At 35.9% G+C, this 15,380-nt stretch overlaps 3 protein-coding genes across 3 annotated transcripts in view; 2 read left to right on the top strand and 1 right to left on the bottom strand.

Annotated features, from left to right (window-relative positions):
• Positions 1-504: 504 nt before the first annotated feature.
• mcts1 (MCTS1 re-initiation and release factor) lies at positions 505-5,228 on the top strand. The gene is made up of 6 exons (XM_051127267.1): positions 505-695; positions 1,281-1,433; positions 1,523-1,620; positions 1,723-1,856; positions 4,536-4,603; positions 4,995-5,228. The coding sequence occupies exons 1-6, from the start codon at positions 685-687 to the stop codon at positions 5,074-5,076; spliced, it is 546 nt and encodes a 181-aa protein (XP_050983224.1). The 5' UTR covers positions 505-684; the 3' UTR covers positions 5,077-5,228.
• Positions 5,229-8,639: 3,411 nt separating this feature from the next.
• On the bottom strand, positions 8,640-11,132 carry c1galt1c1 (C1GALT1-specific chaperone 1). The gene is made up of 2 exons (XM_051127265.1): positions 10,942-11,132; positions 8,640-10,642 (listed from the first exon to the last, which is right to left on the bottom strand). The coding sequence occupies exon 2, from the start codon at positions 10,623-10,625 to the stop codon at positions 9,675-9,677; it is 951 nt and encodes a 316-aa protein (XP_050983222.1). The 5' UTR covers positions 10,626-10,642; positions 10,942-11,132; the 3' UTR covers positions 8,640-9,674.
• Positions 11,133-13,590: 2,458 nt separating this feature from the next.
• Positions 13,591-15,380, top strand: part of zdhhc9 (zinc finger DHHC-type palmitoyltransferase 9) — a 32,443-nt gene continuing 30,653 nt past the window's right edge. Inside the window, exon 1 of the mRNA XM_051127258.1 lies at positions 13,591-14,447. Within this exon, the coding sequence (XP_050983215.1) occupies positions 14,281-14,447 (167 nt within the window). The 5' untranslated portion in view covers positions 13,591-14,280. The remainder of the gene's footprint in view (positions 14,448-15,380) is intronic.

Genomic DNA, 15,380 nt, shown 5'->3' on the forward strand with positions numbered 1-15,380 from the left:
ACATTTTTCCCTTTGGCTGTTGACATTATTTGACGATGGAGTGATATAAAGAGATCTAAAAGCTATAACTCATATGTCAGCAAAATCACTTTATCTAATTTTTTAGTTTTTGCTCTAGAAATGAATGCCGATTGGTGCATATTTAATTAAATAATTAATTATTGCCATATTTAAACATTTCTGGAGAAATTGTAATAAACAATTGTCTTAATATGCTGCCATTGGTTAAATTTTTTACTCACTTTTACTTTATCATAAACCATATCACTAAAGTTTAACAGATGTATTGCAATATAACGTTACATAGCATCATTTCTTTGTCGTTTTTATCGGATTTTTGCTCCTTTTGTTTTTTTTCCCCTTTCATTGTTGCTATTAATGTTGCCAGTCTAATTATAATTATTTATATTTATTATTATTTATGGTGGATGTACCTTATGATGTGTACAATTTGCAATAAAAAAGTACATAGCATCATCCCCTGCCGTAAAATGTTTACCACTGTCGTAAATGTCGTATGTAGAGAAAGGAATCATCTGCGGCTGACGTGAAGCGTGGAGATAGTTCATTAAATCTTCTACTGAATGTTAAGTTTAAATTTGTTTGGTTCAAAAAACGTAACGGTTACGAACTGCAAGCTCACACAGATAAGAGGACAAGAGTGACCGATAACGACCTGCAAGGATGTTTAAAAAGTAAGCTTGAGCCGTTGTCAACCTTATAAACAGTAGCTAACACAACTTAGCATTGTTATAATAATGTAGTGTTTCATTAACTCAGTAGCGTTGCCATTTTCGTAGGGATAGACAAGAATGTTGCATGTATACGCTTACCAGTTTTATATTGTGTTGTAATTTAATATGTGTCCTTAATTCTGTAACCGAGAGAGCAACATGTTTAGCTACACTGCTAACTTGCTCTGTCACAGCAGACTTTTATGGGTCACTGGAAATGATCGAACGGTATTACTATGTTTTTTAGCGTTTGTAAACGTAGTTTTGCTAAGATACTACTTATATTAATAACTTGAACAGATAATATGCAAACTGCAAAAAGACTGTGATTGTAAAGGATGTTTACATTAAACATTTAAGGACCAAAACATGATCGTTTTTTTATTATTTTATTATTTATTAACAATTATGTTATATCAGACCTTTATACTAGACCAATTGCTATATTTTGACATAAAACACTAATATGTTAGTCAGACCTGATCCTGTGTTGTCTGCAGGTATTAGATATTACATTTGGCAATTCCATTCTTTCTGTCTTCATAGGTTTGATGAAAAGGAGAATGTTTCTAACTGTATTCAGCTGAAGACATCTGTTATTAAGGGTATAAAGAATCAGCTGTTAGATCAGTTTCCTAACATCGATGACTGGCTCAACCAGATAATGCCCAAAAAGGACCCTGTCAAAATTGTGAGATGGTAAGAGCTGCATGATATAGAAAAACAGTGTTATTGAAATGCAGTACTGAACGACTAACTCATTTGTGATTTCTTGTTTATGTTTCCAGTCATGAGCATATTGAAATTCTTACGGTAAATGGAGAGCTGCTCTTCTTCAGACAGAGAGAGGGACCCTTCTATCCCACCCTCAGACTTCTACACAAATGTAAGGGCCGCCTGGTGCCAGAAGGTTGCTTATATTACATAAGTTACACTTCGTATTCCTTGAGTTAGACTAATGCCTGGTATTCATGTGTCTGTTTTCCAGATCCCTTCATTCTGCCACACCAACAAGTAGATAAAGGAGCCATCAAATTTGTTCTGAGTGGAGCCAATATCATGTGCCCAGGCCTCACATCACCAGGAGCCAAACTCTACCCTGCTGAATCAGACACAGTAGTTGTATCTTTCCAGCTATTGTATTTATATTTAGTAATTTTCAAAATATTTTCTAAAATATTTTTCAGCACTTGACAAAGAAATCCTAATGTTTCAATGTAAAGAATTAATTCACTTTTGTCAGTTCCAAAAAGGACACAAAAATGTCATACGACTATTGTGATATAAAAATATATATAATTATTATTATTGTTCTGTTCATCATACAAAGAAAAATGTATACATTTTTTAATGAAAAATTGTATTTAGCATACATTTTGTAAGGGCATCAGTGATATTGTAGTATTATTTATATATTATTATAGAATTTATTAATACTTTTAATTATATTTTGTTTTATTTTGAATAGTTCTGTTATGTTCTGCTTTTGACCAATTTTTTTTTATTTTTTCATATTTCCATTTACAGTGGGTACGGAAAGTATTCAGACCCCCTTAAATTTTTCACTCTTTGTTATATTGCAGCCATTTGCTAAAATCATTTAAGTTCATTTTTTTTTTCCTCATTAATGTACACACAGCACCCCATATTGACAGAAAAATACAGAATTGTTGACATTTTTGCAGATTTATTAAAAAAGAAAAACTGAAATATCACATGGTCCTAAGTATTCAGACCCTTTGCTCAGTATTTAGTAGAAGCACCCTTTTGATCTAATACAGCCATGAGTCTTTTTGGGAAAGATGCAATAAGTTTTTCACACCTGGACCTCTGCCATTCCTCTTTGCAGATCCTCTCCAGTTCTGTCAGGTTGGATGGTAAACGTTGGTGGACAGCCATTTTTAGGTCTCTCCAGAGATGCTCAATTGGGTTTAAGTCAGGGCTCTGGCTGGGCCATTCAAGAACAGTCACGGAGTTGTTGTGAAGCCACTCCTTCGTTATTTTAGCTGTGTGCTTAGGGTCATTGTCTTGTTGGAAGGTAAACCTTCGGCCCAGTCTGAGGTCCTGAGCACTCTGGAGAAGGTTTTCGTCCAGGATATCCCTGTACTTGGCCGCGTTCATCTTTCCCTCGATTGCAGCCAGTCGTCCTGTCCCTGCAGCTGAAAAACACCCCCACAGCATGATGCTGCCACCACCATGCTTCACTGTTGGGACTGTATTGAACAGGTGATGAGCAGTGCCTGGTTTTCTCTACACATACCGCTTAGAATTAAGGCCAAAAAGTTCTATCTTGGTCTCATCAGACCAAAGATCTTATTTCTCACCATCTTGGAGTCCTTCAGGTGTTTTTTAGCAAACTCCATGCAGGCTTTCATGTGTCTTGCACTGAGGAGAGGCTTCCGTCGGGCCACTCTGCCATAAAGCCCTGACTGGTGGAGGGCTGCAGTGATGGTTGACTTTCTACAACTTTCTCCCATCTCCCGACTGCATCTCTGGAGCTCAGCCACAGATATCTTTGGGTTCTTCTTTACCTCTCTCACCAAGGCTCTTCTCCCCAGATAGCTCAGTTTGGCCGGACGGCCAGCTCTAGGAAGGGTTCTGGTCGTCCCAAACGTCTTCCATTTAAGGATTATGGAGGCCACTGTGCTCTTAGGAACATTAAGTGCAGCAGAAAATTTTTTGTAACCTTGGCCAGATCTGTGCCTTGCCACAATTCTGTCTCTGAGCTCTTCAGGCAGTTCCTTTGACCTCATGATTCTCATTTGCTCTGACAAGCACTGTGAGCTGTAAGGTCTTATATAGACAGGTGTGTGGCTTTCCTAATCAAGTCCAATCAGTATAATCAAACACAGTTGGACTCAAATGAAGGTGTAGAACCATCTCAAGGAGATCAGAAGAAATGGACAGCACCTGAGTTAAATATATGAGTGTCACAGCAAAGGGTCTGAATACTTAGGACCATGTGATATTTCAGCTTTTCTTTTTTAATAAATCTGCAAAAATGTCAACAATTCTGTGTTTTTCTGTCAATATGGGGTGCTGTGTGTACATTAATGAGGAAAAAAAATGAACTTAAATGATTTTAGCAAATAGCTGCATTATAACAAAGAGTGAAAAATTTAAGGGGGTCTGAATACTTTCCGTACCCACTGTAATTTCAAATTTTGTTTCAGTTTTAGTTTTAGCAGTTTTTGCTTCAACTTAAGCTCATTTATTTTCGGTAGTTGCCTAGGCGGCATACTAATATGTGACTCTGAACCACAAAACCAGTCTTAAATAGATATATTTGTAGCAATAGGCAAAAATTGTATTGGTCAAAATTATTGATTTTTCTTTTATGACAAAAATCATTAGGATATCAAGTTTCTTAAAGATATTTCGCATATTTCCTTTATTTTTTATTAGTAATATGCATTGCTAAGAACTTCATTTGGACAGATTTAAAGGCGATTTTCTCAATATTTTGATTTTTTTGCACCCTCTGAATTCAGATATTCAAAGAGTTTTATTTCAGCCAAATATTGTTCCATCCTAACAAACCATACATTAATGGAAAGTTTAGTTATTCAGCTTTAAGATTATGTAAAAAAAAATGTTTTTTTTTTTTTTTAAATTTACCCTTATGACTGGTTTTGTGGTCCAGGGTCACATATTTATATTTTATTTTATTTCAGCTTTATTTAAATTGCTGGAAACAACTTTTAATAGTTTCAGTTAACGATAACATCACTTCACACGTAATAGTTTTGATTGTTGTGTGTTGCATATCACAGGTTGTTGTCCTTAAGTATTTGTTTTCAGGCCATAATGGCAGAAGGGAAGCAGCACGCACTCTGTGTGGGAGTCATGAAGATGTCTGCAGACGACATGTAAGTGTTTTTATGCATCTCTGGCACTTTGAATAACCATTTGGCATTTAAAAAAAAAAAACAAAAAAAAACACTTTTTTTTTTTTTTTTTTTAAGTGAATAGTGGAATTATTAGTCAAAATTATCAAAATCACAAATTGTGTTTGCTAACATTTGTTTATGCACTGTGAACTAACATGAACAAACAATGAATAAATGTATTTTTATTAACTAACATTAACAAAGATTAATAAATAGTGTAATGTATTGTTTTTTGTTTGTTCAAGTTGTAAAGTGTTACCATTACATCTATATTAATCAGTCACCATCAATTATACAGTTTATTCGGTTTGGACTAAAAACTATTTGGATTTCATTTGAAAGTATTTTCTTGTCTCACTTCACTGAACAGAGAGAAAGTAAACAAGGGAATTGGAATCGAGAACGTTCACTATCTGAATGATGGACTGTGGCACATGAAGACGTATAAGTAATGACAGAAGAGAGGATGTGGTGGAATCGTGTGGACCCGTTATCACCAGGCTGCCCGTCTACTGTTTACATGAATGGACTCAACTGTGTACCATGCCGAAAGCTTTGAAAGCGACCCCATTTTAATGCACAAATAAAACCTGCATTCAAGTCATTCCAAACTGAAATGGTCTCTTGCTGCAGTGAGAGCTGAATTGTATCATGTCAGATTTAAGCCTGTTTAAACAACGGTGTTTGTATAAACAGTTTAGATCAAAATTGGAGAACAACCTACAGTTTTCTACATTTCAAGGTCACTGCTTAGTCCTATTTGAAGTTATCTTAACAGGAGTACACAGGCAGTTTATTAAGCATATTTCATAAATGTATTCCGAAGCACAGTATAAAAAACTTAAATGACATATTTGAAAAATAACTGATCAAAATTAGGGAATACTTGCTGATAAGATATTGGTGTTAATATGGCACCTGATGCTAATTTCCTTTATTATATGTCAAATCCTATTTAAGTGGCAGCACTCACATTTTTAACTCATATACAATGACACTAATTCATTCAAGTCCCCCAAAAAGACTGGTTGTCCGAGTAAGACAAATGCATGAGAGGACGGAATAATGCACAGACTCTCAATGGGGAATGGGTTCAACACTGCAGCTGGAATTGCTCACCAGTTAAGTGCTGAATAGGGTAAGGATCTGTCTTAAGAGAAGTCGTACTGAAAGCGTGCACTGCGGTGACTAAGCCTCTCATCAGCAGAAAGTTTGTTGTGTGGAGAGAGGAGAACTGGTCCAAAGTTCATTTCAGTGATGACAGCGAGATTTCAATTTATTTGGGTCTGATGGGAAACATTTTGTTCGATGTCAGATTGAGGAAAGACTGAAGCCCAAGTGCTTAAACAAGTCAGTAAAAGGTAGAGGAGGAAGTGTCATGGTTTGGAGGATGTTTTCTGCAGCACGAGTTGAGCCTCTTATACATGGCAGGTGAGTGCAAATGTTTATCAGCAACATGCAGTTCCTTCCCTGCAAGCATCTCCCAATCAGCCTGCAATTTTCATGCAAGACAATGTTCTCGTCACACTACAAAACAGGTAAAGCAGTTTCTTGCAGCTAAGAACACTAAAATAAAAAAAATGGCCAGCCCATAGTTCTGATCTAAACCACACTGAAAATCTCTTGAAAATTGTTACTGCAAATATAATGAGGTGGTTGTTTTGTAACAAGGTAGAGACAGTTCTGCTCATAACAATAAATGGCTGATGGGAAAAGTGACAGCTACAAGAAAATTAGTGAAAAAAGCAAACACAAAGTGAGATGCAGAGAGATAACATGGAAAATGAAGGGACTGAAAAGAAAAAATGAAGTTCAAGAGAGAGCCTTTTTCTTATTTTGCACGGCCCAAGCCTTTAGTTTTATACATTTATTTAAATGTGATGGCCATACAAAAAAAAAAGGGTTGTCCATAGTTTCAGAATTTGTTGTGGGTGTATGTTATGGCCTTGATGAGCGTGAGATTTCCCGGCCTGAAATTTTGTCCCAGTCCTGTCCTGTTCTACATGGTGGTTGTTCAGCCTTAATACATTCGTTAGCTAACAAATTTTAAATGTAAGTTATTTTGTATTAATGTCAATATGACGTGAGGTCCAGTTACCAGCTTCACACTAAAACAGGTAGTAGTAATGGGTACTTTTTACTTAAGTACATGTCAGCGCTCATACTTCTTTACTTTAACTTAAGTAAAAAAGTGTAGTCAGTATTTCTACTTTTAACAGAGTATTTTTAAACATGAGTATCTGTAATTCTACTTGAGTGAAGGATGTGTGTACTTTTGCCATCTCTGCTGAGAAGTTGCATTGAGTGAAGATAAAAATACAATAGCAGGGGAAGTAGAAGCTGCCTTTAATAAATTAAGTGGCATATCAGTAGGGGCAGAAACTGATCTGAGTTGATACTCCAGGTCTCTATCACACCAAACTGTCAAATGCAGACATAAAGGAAGAAATTGTAAAATGTATTACACTGTCAGCTCCTGGACCCCATGCATTCATTATAGTGGTTAATGTGAAAATATTTACAGAGGAAGACGTGATCGTTTTAGGTTTGATAGAGGAGATGTTTGGTCCAAAAGCTGCACAGTTCAGCATCGCTCTGTTCACTAGAGGACATTATCTTGATACTGAATCCATAGAAGATTTTGCGAAGTGCAGCGACTGCAAACCTCAACAGGGTGATCAAATTCTGTGAAAACAGACACCTGGTTTTTAATAGTATCAACCAAGACCTGGAAATGTCAATTAAAGAGTGGGAGAGAAAAATCGAGGCTCAAATTAAGAAATTAAGAACCAAATATGGGACAGAAATGGATCAGCTCAAAAAGAGACTAGAGGACAATTAAGAAATGACTAAAAGAGGAAAAACTGAAAAAATCGGAATATCAAAAATCAGCGACAAAGGACACTGAGAAGCAGAAAAAAAAATAAAGATAGAGAAAAGTGTAATTAAAACAAGATCAGGAAATGATAAAAACGATCAAAAAGAGCTCTTCAAGAAATAAAGAGGATCAAACAAGATGAGTGAAAAATAAAAAGCTTAAAATAACATAGGAAAAGTGGATTTAAATGACAATGCAATGAGTAAAAGAGGACTGAAAAACAAGAAAAACTAAAGAAAATGTTATTTATTATGATTGGTGAAAGGATCCTTCACGTAAAAATGTCATATCATTGCTTGCAAGTCAGCCCGAAGCTAACTGAATCAGTCTTATTTTCATTAAATCACTGACAATCACACATTTGATGTTTGATCAGGGGTTTGAAGTGGGATCAGCTCACCTTAATGTCAAACCTTAGTCATCAAACCCAAACAAGATAAGAGACAGTATTTTCATTATTATTTATTAAACTAGATAATACCAGCCTGCCAGTCTGTTGAAAGATCACGTATCCATAGAAATGAAAAGAATTTATGCACCTATTCATGTATTCACTGCACTGTACTCACTCTTTAATTTGTAACCTTTACTATTACTTAAAGGTGAGACCAAGCATCATGATGTTTACTGAATAAAAACTATTAAAGAAAAAAAAAATAAAAAAATCACAAACCAGTGTATAATGAAGTACATTGAATTACAGAAACAATATTTCAATACGTAAATAAATAGACAATTTTCTATGCGCAAAGTAATTTTACAATTTCAAGTGTATTACAAGTGTAAACCACATTAATTTGACTTCAGATATTTTAAGGGTAATACAGAGTATTTTCTTTTCCATATACTGTAAAGAGGCCATGAAAATATCCGTTCCCCTCTGTATAACATTTTATTAAAATCATCATAAGGTTCTTCATTTTCATCCCTACCAGTCCCAAATAAAAAAGAAAGGAAAAATTAAAGAATAACCAAAACACAGGCAAATAAATATACAGTTGAAGTCAAAAGATTACATACACCTTGCACAATCCGCAAAATACAAGGGATCATACAAAATGCATGTTATTTTTTGTTTAGTACTGACCTGAATAAGGTATTTCACATAACCCTTTCCAACAGTGACTGATTGGGGGGGATCAGGGTAAATTCAAGTTATTTTGATTTCTGGGAAACATGTAAGTATCTTCTGTAGCTTCTGAATGGCAGTACAACATGAAAAAATACAATGTTTAGGCAAAATAAGAAAAATGTACACATTCTCTTTCTGTTCAAAAGTTTTCACCCCCTGGCTCTCAATGCATCGTTTTTCCTTCTGAAGCATCAGTGAGCATTTGAACCTTCTGTAATAGTTGCATATGAGTCCCTCAGTTGTCCTAAGTGTGAAAAGATGGATCTCAAAATCAGACAGTCATTGTTGGTAAGGGTACAAATACACAAAAATGCTGAAAAACCAAAGAATTTGTGGGACCTATAGGATTTTTCTGAAGAACAGCAGACAGTTTAACTGTTCAGGACAAACAAGGGACTCATGAACAACTATCACTAAACAAAAAAAATCACAGCTGTGGATCATTCAGGTAACAACACAGTATTAAGAATCAAGTGTTTGTAGTCTATATGGACTATATATAAATATATTTTATGTGAAATATCTTACTCAGGTCAGTACTAAATAAAAAATAACATTTTGTATGATCCCTCTTATTTTAGTAAAATAATTAAAATTTTGCAGATTCTGCAAGGTGCATGTAAACTTTTGACTTCAACTGTAGTTATCATCAAATGGATCATTTAAAGTATACACTGAGCATTATATACTTTATTCGACTTTTAATTTTGCATCATATTGCATATCTGATCCATGTGTGCCATTCATAAATCTAGTGTGTTTTTTATTCAAAATACCATCAAGTGCACAAAATTTCTAATATTGGCCCAGCATGATTACCTTATATGCAAACAATTATCCTTTTGACTGAATGCATTTGTATGGGAAAGCATAGTGTAACCCCCTCAACTTACAACCCACACCGACTTTCCAAGCACACAGAAATAGAAATAGAAGTACTGCACATCACAGCTAATTCAGCCCTGCACCCAATTATGATCAACTCAATCTCAATTCTGTGAGTGACAGTAACAGTTCCAATACTGAACCCAGAAAGTCAATCAATCATTATCAGAGTCTTTAGGAGGCAGAAATGTCAATGAATCTTGAAAATCGTGTCCGTATGGCCTGAGCCTGTAGACGCCGTACATCAAAACCTGTATCTGGCTTGGATTCATGCCACCGAATGTAATGGCCATGTCAGAACAACAGGCCTCCACAACGTCGGCTGGGTTTTGGCCCATGCTGTCGGAAATCAAGGTGCTGACGCTCTTCTTATTAAAAAGGCTTTTCCCTTGCGCATCCTCTCCATTTTCAGCGAACACGCCGCTGTATTTCAGACAAGTGGCGAGCTGCTTTTCTTCAGGCATCTTCCACAAGGCATGTCCTCGCTCTGGACATTTGTCCTCATCTTTGAACATCTCTATCAGCCTTCTCATAGCTTCATAGCTCAGCACGATCCCGCTGTCATACTCTACATAATCCAGCTCTCCGGACTTTTCTGTGTGGCCGATGTAAAACGGCTGGCTTGGATCTTTATCCAACACCAAATACTTGAGGTTCTCTATAATCGCGAACGTGGTGGGCCGGGCCAAAAAGAACCAGCGCAGGTCTCCAGCATTCTCATAGGCGTGTTTGATGGCTTTGCGAATCCTAACCCACTCATCCTGCTCTTGTAGGTCAAACGCCTCTAGAGCTTTGGACGATTCGGATGTGTAGAATACAGATTTGTCGCAGTGTTTGCTCCATGTGTCGTTGGCGGTCGCCCAGTGGAGCAAGAGCCTGGGAGTAACCATGATAAGACAGTACACTTGAACCTGCAGGGCCAAGTCAGACATCTGAGACAGTGATAACTTCTGTAGCTCATCTTTGCTGAGAGGTTTCAGATGGTGGTGGAGATGCTCGTGACCTTCTGAGTGGGTTCCTGAATTAAAAGTCTCGAACAAAGATATCACCAGGCAGAATATCCCTCCTAGGATCATGCCTTTCATAAATGAACTGCCCTCAGACATAATGTCAGACCTTTACCCTGTAAAAAGATTATGATTAGAACAAAATGTATTGGCAGTTCGTGACTAAATGACATTTGTTCAGCAACAAAAATCCTATAGAGAATATAATGATATGCGTTGTACGTTGCGATAACATTACACTTTTCTTGCTCCAAAGCTATTTCACAAAAGCAGCTAGTCAGGTTTGTTGTACTTGCTACTCAGAAGGATAAAAGCTAACTTTGACAACACAACCGGCTACATCTGACTGAAAGAACACAATAAACAGTTGACTAAAACTACACGTTCCAATAATTAGTTAGTTATAATCTCATACCTTTTAATAACGCAGAATGGTGCTCAGATTTAGATGTTACACCATCGTATTCATTTCCGCACACATAACCGGAAAACAATAAAACACGTAGTATCTGTTCTGGAGTCAGTTTCACCTGCCATTCATCTACTTCATTTGGACGGAATAAGGTAAACAAGCTGGTTGCAGGCCAGCGCTAGTACTGGCAACTAGAACAAGGATGTTTAAGCGGATGTTAAATACACGCGAAAGGCATTGTGGGAAATGTGGTTCGTTTGTGTAGTCTCGCTGTGATGAACGCAGTGAGGAAAACTACAAAAATAACGATTTCCTTTAAGTAGGCAAAAGCGGAAATGATTTGTGTTTTAAAAGTTTTTTCAGATTGTTAACATTTATGTTAACACACAAAATATGTATTTACAAAAAAACACATTTTTATAAGAAAAAATCTAAAAGATAAAAGGACGAGAGAATGACAAAAACCAAGATTTGATTTGATCAAATAAAGTAAATAAACAACATGCATTCCTGTTTTCACGTAACTCACGTACGAAGAAATACATTAATTTATTAATTCAAAAATAAAAACTAACAAATAAATAGACTGTTCATTTACTTCGTTTACAACTGTAGTTAAATGTAAGAGTAAAATAATATACATTAATAAAATACTTCTCAAATTGAAAAATAAATAGACAAATAAAATGTAACCCATGTTAAAATGTATAACATGTATATAATATATATATTATTTCTTCATTATTTTTTAAGAGACATTCAAGACTATAATGATAATAATTTTAAGTGTTGAAATTAAGCATATTAAAACCTCAATTACTGAATTGAAATAAAAATAGTTGGGCTAATGTTTGTGGAGCCACTCAAAAAAGTCATGAGGACACAGAGATACTTTATAATTATAAACATTTATTTATTTTTTAACCATACACAGTGTTGGGGAAAGTTTTTTTTTTAAACGTAATGCATTACAATATTGCGTTACTCCCTAAAGAAGTAACTAATTACTTTTTGTAGAAATCCATGTGTTACATTACTTATGTACATTACTTATGTAAAATAATACATTATTTTTCAAATCTGGGCAGGGCTTGCATGTTTGTTTTAAATACAAAAAGTTCTATTTTCTATTTTAAAAGCACTTTTACACCAAAAGTGAAATAAATAAGCCTCAGGTAGAAGGAAAAGTAAATTCACAGTAGAACGCAGAAGAAGAAAGTTCAACACTCTTCAGCAATAAAAAAAAAAAAGAGCACAAATGTTAGTTTATTTAAAGTAATTTTGCTTATTTGTATGTTTAAATTAAAGACATTGGTTAATAAAATGGGATTAAATACATAAAGGATGTTTGTGTTATTTACTCCTGAGTTCTCTTTACATGGGGACAGGAGAGCTGTCAGTCAATAAATTGGAAAACATTTTTTTTTAAACGTAACTGATATTTTCTTGTAAATTTAAAAGTAATGCATTACTTTACTAGTTAGTTGAAAAGGTAGTCTTGTAAAGCGTTACCCCCAACACTGGTACGAATCATATGTAGCTCATTTTAAAAGATCATCAATGGAGAAAGATACTTTTTGAAACCAGATGGTGCAGTTACAGAATCTACCAGCAGAGGTCATGCTGAGGGGTCAAGATGATTTGACTGGTTAGCAAGACTCCTGCATTAGCCCCTGATAGCAGATGCCATTAATATCTACACCATCTGCTTCCAAAAAACATCTTTCTCCACTGACAGTTTTTTTAAATGAGCCATGTGCTCTGACAAAATATATTTTCCTTGCCGCCTTTGTTCAAAATAGAGGGCTTGTGTAATTTGTAAAGGAAGCACAAGTCTGCCACTTGCTTAATGTCGTTCTTGTATTGTCACCAAACCTGTCACCTCTTGTTGCTTTATATGAAGACAGAAAGAATCTTTCTCTTTCACTTCATGCTAATTAATAGCTTTTCTATTTATAGAAATAATCTTTGCTATACCTCATATTTCCTGCCCACCGTTTCTAATGAACTCCTACTCATAAACTGGATGAACTACATCTCTCATGAGCTAAGCTTTAAAGCTGAATATACATTTACAGCATTTTACATATCTACAAGATTACACAGGAAAGATCCGAAGAGATAAAATACTAACACAATTGTCGCTGGCGCATATAAAACTGAATAAAGCATCTTTTGATTCTCAGCTGACATCTCATTTCCTGAATACGGCACCAAATATTTAGGGAACACAAAACATAGATAAGCGAAAGCAAAGAAAGAAAGAAAATAAAGAAGTGGCACCCAGAAATACGCTATTAATGAGTCAAAATAGGTTTTATATTTTTCTTTGAAAGGCAGGAAGAAAAATGAAATGCTGTTTCTTATCAAACCATTTAAAAGCACACTATTAACATTAAAAAGAACGTGTATAACAACAAAAGGCAGTGTAAAAATCAAATTGCTAATGCAATAAGTATAGCTGGAATAGGCCTAAAATCTAATAGACTTGCATGAAGTATCCTTTCAACATGCTGAGAATATCACATTCGCCTAAAAGGCTCAGGCATTTTGAGTGTCTGCCTTAATGATGGGTTGGATATTAGTATTAGAAGACAAAATTCCTTTGTTCCCTGTACAGTGAGGCACTGGCCCTTTAAGAAGAGACATTTCAATCTAGGCGTGTTTCCTGCTCCCGAAGAGAAGCCAGCCCTGCTTGCATCCTACAACGCGAAATTGGAGGAAAGATTACCTTACATATTACCCAAATAATTGCTGTATAATCGGCATAGATCACAAAGGCTTTACTCGAATTTATTCCGTACCATTTTAAGAGAAATTCAATGAAGGATCCTTTCGGGATAAACGCTTTTAACCAGCCTAACCAATGACATAAATGTCAGTCGGTCAAGGTCCACTCACACTCCAGATGTGATTTTAGCATTTACACGTTTATTTCAGGCCAGCTACGCTTTTGAATCCGAATTTTTTGTTTAAATTAGAACGGAGACGGTTTCAGATTGTGCCAGAATGGGAAATCTTCGCTTTTGGATGAGGATTTTGCTTTTTGGTATTTGATTGGGACTTCAACCATGGATTTAAGTACAGAAAAGCAGATATGTAGAGCGACAGACTGATGATATTAAGAAACACTGAAGATCCGTGAGGAAACACGGGAAGAAGCATACAAACAAATCATCCACGTGAACGAAGAATTGCATTTCTGCAAAGAATCTCCTGTGTTTTTTATTGCTGATAACGCGTTAATCGTTCGTTAATCTCAGGTTAATCATTAAGTGAGCACGGCTGTGGTTTATTACAGGTTAGGTTGACAAAAGACAATCTGCTTGTACCTTCGCTACCATGTCGGCGGTGATGATAACACGGAAGGTGACTCGAAAATGGGAGAAATTACCTGGGAAAAACACGTTCTGCTGCGATGGACGGGTTATGATGGCTCGGCAGAAAGGAGTATTTTACCTGACCTTATTTCTCATCATTGGAACCTGCTCTCTGTTCTTCGCCTTCGAGTAAGTGCATGTCATTGGTGATTATTAGACTTCATCTACACTGCTAGAGACGCGACTAAACCACCGGAGCTTTTCGTTTCTGACAGTGGAGAATTTGCGTTGTAGACGGGCTTTGTTTCATGCCATTGCGAGAATGAAATATTATCTTTAATGAGCGGGCAACACATATTACAGCCACATCACAAAGATAATAAATGTAACAATAAAAACATCTCTCAGATACGCCTGGTGAAACTGGTTACTGTACGCCATGGGAGTGTTTTCATATGAGAGTCCGATTCCACGAATCGAATGAATCGTTCTTTTAAATCAGATCTTTTCAGTGAACTGTTTGGAGCGGTTCACAAAATGATTCGTTCGCAAACTGAATCGCTCTCAGCTGTTCTTGAGTTGAACAACTCTCGTAATATTTAAACCGAGAACTTGGGATAATGTTACTTTAATTTTCGCAAGTGTGTGTGCTGATAAAACGTACTAAATTTCACTAAGATTGCAGTTATGTCACGATTTGGTCAGTTACCCGGATGCGCGGCCATATTGGCGATACTCGGATGTAAACAACAGCACGGATTGCATGGTTAATGCACTACTGAATACGTTATTCTGCTCATTTATGCTGTCTAAACCATTGGAAAAAACGTGTGGAAGCTGCTAAATCATATAGAGAACGACTTGGTAAGCAGTACGTTTTTGACAAGCTAAAGTTAGTAGGTGGTAAAGATACGTATGAGATGTATTAATTAAAATATTAGCCTGTTATTTCACCTACCTGGCTGGAAATGAATAGAACAAACATGAATGTTGTCAAGATTCTTACCCTGGAAATTCTGGTTCAGTTTGGCCACCCACAAATGCCTCAGACAGTTTTTTTTTTTTTTTTTTTTTTTTTTTTTTCAATCGTCTCCTTGATTTATTGTAACTTTTGGCAGTCTA

This window comes from Labeo rohita, chromosome 14 (genome assembly GCF_022985175.1).
Source record: "Labeo rohita strain BAU-BD-2019 chromosome 14, IGBB_LRoh.1.0, whole genome shotgun sequence".
Classification (NCBI taxonomy): Eukaryota; Metazoa; Chordata; class Actinopteri; order Cypriniformes; family Cyprinidae; genus Labeo; species Labeo rohita.